General features: G+C 34.9%; 1 protein-coding gene across 1 annotated transcript; it reads left to right on the forward strand.

Moving 5' to 3' along the window:
- Positions 1-1,365: 1,365 nt before the first annotated feature.
- Positions 1,366-5,823, forward strand: LOC140035404 (phosphoglycerate mutase-like protein AT74H). Its single transcript, XM_072076235.1, has 2 exons — positions 1,366-2,113; positions 5,182-5,823. Exons 1-2 carry the CDS (start codon positions 1,606-1,608, stop codon positions 5,604-5,606), a joined length of 933 nt encoding a protein of 310 aa, XP_071932336.1. The 5' UTR covers positions 1,366-1,605; the 3' UTR covers positions 5,607-5,823.
- Positions 5,824-6,120: the final 297 nt, after the last annotated feature.

Here is a 6,120-nt window from a genome sequence, read left to right on the forward strand (position 1 = left end):
CAATTCATGACAAATAGTAGTAGTATAATTTGTGATATAAATAAATATTATTATATTCAATTACTGTTCATGTAGGCTTAACTCTTATTATATCAAAATGGCGTAGTGTTGTTTGGATTTTATCTTTTAATTTGTTTATTATTAATATAAACAGTTCAGATCGATTGTCGTTGATAAGTGTTTGCGCTTTTGTGTAAATTAAATTCTGTACATATATATCTCCATGATAAGCTTTAAAATTCTAGATAAATTACTTTATAAAAAAATATCATCCATTTTCAAGAAAAATTCCAAAAAGCAAATACCCTAACACCTTGTCAATCCCAATTACACCAAAGAATTATGTTTGAATCTTACAAAAAAAAAAAAAAAAAAAAGAAATCTATGTTTGGACACATCTAAGCCCAAATCAAATATTGAATTGCTTTCGAACAATATATATACACGTTCCTCCTCTTTTCCAACTTCTCTTTATTTCTTCACTTCATTTCAAAAACCTTCCCTTAGGGACAGAATTACCATGGATCTCCCTCTCTTGAATTTCATTTATTTTGTTTTTCTAATAGAATTTCTCTTCATTTTTCAGTACGAGTTTTCTGTTTCTCATAAGAATTGCTAGTACGAACTTTTTACTATTCTTCTAAGGATTCCTATGGAAATTTTGTATTTTTCCTTATTTTATTGTAAGATCTAAATTTATTTCAAATTTGGTTGTAAGATCTGAAATATTTTTTTAGATTTTGAATCTATTTCGACAGGTCTCAACATTATTATTGGAGTTTAAAACCGTTGATTAGCAATTTCGGTGATTTCTACATGCACATGCACAGAAGGGAGTTATAATGATTTATCTATTAGAAGACAATTGTGAAATTTCCTGTATTTTTCATATATGCTGATGATTTTTCAAATCTATTATATGTGTTAAATTATAGATCTGTAATTTCTAATACATGTATAACCTATCATTATTACAACAATAATTTGTCAATCAAATTGTGCAAGATGGTTTCCGCAATTTGCTTTTAAAAAAAAAAAAAAAAAAAAAAAAGCAGATGAAGTTGGGGCACAACCGTCACAATAGCAACGGTTTTGAACTATTAACGGTCTTGATTGGCCAAAAAAGTTTCGTACAGCTTCAATTTGTACATCAACTTTAACAATAATATCCATGAAACCCCCAAAAAGTTATTGTAGCATTAAGTTAACAGCCTCCCGTCCCCTTTCATGGAGTCAGTCAGAGCCAGTCATGGATCGCCATCTCCGCCATTGAAAGTAAATTCTTGGTCAAACTGAAAACCCCCTTTAAATCCTGCTGTAATTACACTTCTTCAAGTTTCATCCTGTCTTCCCACTGACCATTTTGATTCCTTTCACAAATCAAAACTCCTCCCTTGGTCCAGTTTGCCCCCATCAAACACTCCCAAAATAACCAAATAAAAAAGCCACATAAAAAAAAAACCCACAAAAATCCCTTTCAAATCCCACCAAATCCCCCTCACCTCCATACTTGTTATATAAACCCCATGTGGTATTAGTTCTTCTGCCACCTAGATCTTTTCTATCTTTTTCATTTTTTTTGGTTCATTTTTTTTACTGCCCAAAATGATAAACAGGAATTCTACTGGTAACCATGTCCATCAGCATCAGCAGCAGCAATCTCATTCTCATTCTCACCATAGAAATCTACCCAAGAGAATAATCTTGGTCCGGCATGGCGAAAGCCAAGGGAACAAAGATGACTCGGCATACGTTGTCACCCCGGATTACAAAATCCCATTAACTTCTACTGGCATTTCCCAAGCTCGGCAAGCCGGATTAGGCATCAGACAGGTGGTTTCCGATCAGGGTTCTTCTCAGAATTGGAGAATTTACTTCTATGTCTCTCCTTATGAGCGCACGCGCTCCACGCTCCGGGAGATCGGCCGGGCATTTTCCAGGCGTCGACTGATCGGTGTCCGGGAAGAGTGCAGGATTAGGGAACAAGATTTTGGGAATTTTCAGGTGGCGGAGAGGATGAAGATTATTAAACAGACCAGAGAGAAGTTTGGAAGGTTCTTTTATCGGTTTCCTGAAGGCGAATCGGCGGCCGATGTCTATGACAGGGTTTCCAGTAAGTGGAATTTAAACCCAAAAAAAAAAAAAAAGTCTTTGTTTTTTATTTTTTGTAACGGGTTGTTTTTATTTTTATTTGGAAGTGTTTAAACTATTGATTTTTAGAATTTCTTGAATTATTTGGATTGCTGTTGTTTTAGATGTTTGCTGAGATATCAACTTTTTTGGCCTTTTTCTTTGTTTGGATTCTACTATTTACAGGATATAGGACATAGTACTAAGATTATCGGTTGTCTGACCAGGTTAGCTAGAGTAGGTGTTTGGGTTAAAAAAAGAACTTGAATCATTAAGTTGTACACATAAAATAAAATAATGTGTGGGATGACAATGCATGCGAGCGTGTGCTGGTTGGGAAAATCAATAATATTTTATTTGGTTGAGTATGATTTAGAATTGTAGCAATATAACATTGGGACACTGGAATAGCGTTTGAAAAAGACACTAGAATTTTCAGCAGCAACCGAGCATTCACTTTTAAACTGGCTACTAGAAGTGTCAAAGTTTCAAATTTAGGTTATTGAGGAATTGGATATAATTTCTTGACCAAAAGGTTTAGGAAATTAGACAATGGAATGCATTCCCAGACATATATTTGGTGGTGCAAATTAAGTAACTGGAATGCACTCTCAGACGTATATGTAGTGGTCTGGATCAAGTCAATGTAGGAGATAATAGGCGTTGTTTAGATTCATTTGGTTGAATTCAGTTGATCATTTCATAAACACTTATTAAGGTACCTAAAAAGACAAGGCTTGGATGATTGTTGCCTGAACTGTGGTTGAGCGATGAATCAGTGTCACACTTTGCAAAGTGAAACCTCCAACTAGAAATGTTTTAAACCCCCAACTAGAAATGTTGTAAATTTGAACTAATAGTAGCCCATCAATTAAGTCCTCTAGGTTATAGATGCTAATTGTTTAGACTTCCTTCTGTTTCTCAGCCCTTTTTGAGGATCTCAGCATCACTTTATTAAATTAGCTGTTTATTGACTAGATGTAAGCGCTCTGATTGACATAATTGGAAACTTAATTTAAAAGAATGGGCAATAAAGCACTTCCTCGTGAATCTTAGCATAGCTGATGAACTCAGGAAATTGGAGAATTCACCAAATGGTGGGCAAAAAAACAATTGTGATGACAAGTTAGATGCTGATCAATAGCTGTAATACGAAACAAGTATCAAAGCGTAGCATATGAATGCATGATCAGTACTTGCAGCCACTACTGTCACATTTTGGAGTTTTGTTCTAAGTCCTGTATGTGAAAAGCTCTTTGTATCTGCAGCCTTTTCCAACCCAGATGCATTTTCTTTAGAACACAAGCTTACATTCAATTCTGCACTTTTTTTTTTTATGTGAGGATAATTTCTACTAACCTGTCTAGATTGCAAAAGTATCTTTGCTGACACCTTAACTGGTAATTGTCTCTCTTTTCTTGATCATCCTTAAGCTTCACCTGCTAAACTGATTCTTGTTTAGCTTTTATGAGTATATTCTCTGTGTCAACTCTTATGTATGGCTGTTGGTCAGTGGAGATGTGTGATTTATAACGTTATATATCCAATTGGCTCTCCTGGTCCTTTCTGTTCTGTTATTTCTTATTCAGATGTGTGCCTCAATTATTTATGGATATAATTACATTCATTTGGTTCTAAAAATAACAAAAGTGACTGGATCAAAAGAGATAAGATTGTCGATTTGTCCATTGTGGTTTGCAATACATATTAGACAGTCAGAGATACATCTCTGTGTCAACTCTTATGTATGGCTGTTGGTCAGTGGAGATGTGTGATTTATAACGTTATATATCCAATTGGCTCTCCTGGTCCTTTCTGTTCTGTTATTTCTTATTCAGATGTGTGCCTCAATTATTTATGGATATAATTACATTCATTTGGTTCTAAAAATAACAAAAGTGACTGGATCAAAAGAGATAAGATTGTCGATTTGTCCATTGTGGTTTGCAATACATATTAGACAGTCAGAGATACATCTCAAAAAAAAAACTTGTTGCTTCATTTTGGATACAAACTTGTTGCTTCTCAAATTCCAGCTTATCCTAATTCTTTTATTAAGTCAAACCTATCATATCTTTATATCAGTTCTCTGCATTGGATGGTTGTCCATTCATACTCACATTTTTTTGAGTTTATTCCTCATTACATGATTATTCTTTATAACTCAAATTAAAAGAAAAGCTATCTATTTTATTTGGGTGTTTTCTTTGTGACATTTTCTTAGGAATGATCAGAAGTTCATATTAGCCTTTCTCTTTGGCAGTTTTGGCGGTTAAACTTGGGTAATTTTTTTTTTTTTTTTTTTTTTTAAATTTCATATGTTCAAGTATCTCCTACTTCTGTGGCAAGCTTGAACTGTTGTGTTCTCATGTAATTTGTAGGATTGCATTTGCTTCTTCTGTGGACATAAAACCAATGCAACCAAAATCTGATTTTCCCTGTAGATTAAATGAGTAAAGGCTGAAAGGGACTATGAGTTGAGATTGTATCTCGAGAGTTATTTATTACATTTGAGCCAACATTGCATTCTTGTTACTCCTACACATAACTTGTATTATCTAGAGATCTTTGCATTTCTTTTCTCACTATGATTTGCAACCATTATGTGTAGAATTGCTTCAGGCAGCCTAAGGACATCTGTGTTTGGGTTGGGCATTATTTGGAAAAGAACATTTGCTTGAATCACAAACACATTTTCTAATCATCTTTTTACCTTCTCAACTATCTTTTTATCTCACATTTATCACATCATAAAAAATGCTACAGTAATTATTTCATAAACCCAACTTGGTGGCAAGCTTACATAATCACCTTTCCTGGCGTGAGCTCTTCATCGTAAGCTGATGGATGAAGAGCTGGATGTATTGTTTTACTTGGTGACCGCTTAGAGGGCATAATTTACTTGCCTAACACAAAATTGTAGTTTTCAAATTTGGATATTTACTGAATCTAGATAAAGATGAAGTCTTTGTGAAAAGTTGTGTGTTAATACTAGTTGCTAACAAATATTGAGTGCATATTTTTACTAATAAGTGGCTGATTAACTTACAGGTTTCCTTGAATCTTTATGGAGGGATATAGACATGAACAGACTTCAACAAAACGCAGCTGATGACCTAAATCTCGTAATTGTATCTCATGGACTAGCTATTCGCGTCTTTCTCATGAAGTGGTTCAAGTGGACTGTCGAACAATTTGAGTATCTAAACAATCTTGGCAACTGCGAGTTTCGAGTTATGCAATTAGGCATTGGTGGAGAATATAGCTTGGCGGTCAATCATAGTGATGAAGAGATGCAAGCATGGGGGTTATCCTCAGATATGATAGCAGACCAGAGGTGGCGAGCTCGTGCCAAGAAGGGTGATTGGAATGAAAAGTGTCCTTGGTACCTTGATGCTTTCTTTGATAGCCTAGCTGAGACAGATGAAAGTTCTGAAGAAGATGATGAAAGCAAAGAGTTCTTGGACTGCGTGTGAAAGGGGTGTATATTTTCCAGTTCTCCTTTGGTTCAGTTGTATAGGCTATTTGTCACTTCTTTACTGTACTTGTAGGTGTCACACAACAATTCCCCCTGTATCTATTTCGCCCCACATTCCCTTGTTAGGAGCTAAATATTTTCATGTCATAAAGTGAAAACATCTCTTAGTTTAACAGTGTGGAAATGACCTATTATACATTACATTGATGCCTCCATGGACTTGAATCACAATAAACTAGTTGTTCCCTTTAAACCCTTTCTTGATTTAGCAAATAGGTTGTGGGTAACCAAGTAGGCCTATGTACTAAGTTGGAACAATGGTAGCAAATTCCTTGCATTGGATGTTATGTGAAAGATGTTTCAAGGTGGCTTTTTGTTTGCTCTGTCATTATTCAGATTGAGTTGAAAGCAATTTATGGGATTTAACATTTACTATAGGGCACCCCCATTGAAATCATACATTTTTGGACTCTTTGATCATCCAAGCCCCCCAAAAGATAGGGCTCCGTTAT

The sequence above is a fragment of the Coffea arabica genome, chromosome 2c (assembly GCF_036785885.1).
Source record: "Coffea arabica cultivar ET-39 chromosome 2c, Coffea Arabica ET-39 HiFi, whole genome shotgun sequence".
Taxonomy (NCBI): domain Eukaryota; kingdom Viridiplantae; phylum Streptophyta; class Magnoliopsida; order Gentianales; family Rubiaceae; genus Coffea; species Coffea arabica.

Excerpts from the sequence above, each read along its gene's own strand:
- LOC140035404 (XM_072076235.1), top strand. The coding sequence starts at position 1,606 with ATGATAAACAGGAATTCTACTGGTAACCATGTCCATCAGCATCAGCAG. Across the intron at positions 2,114-5,181 it reads TGTCTATGACAGGGTTTCCA|GTTTCCTTGAATCTTTATGG; the intron begins GTAAGTGGAATT and ends ATTAACTTACAG.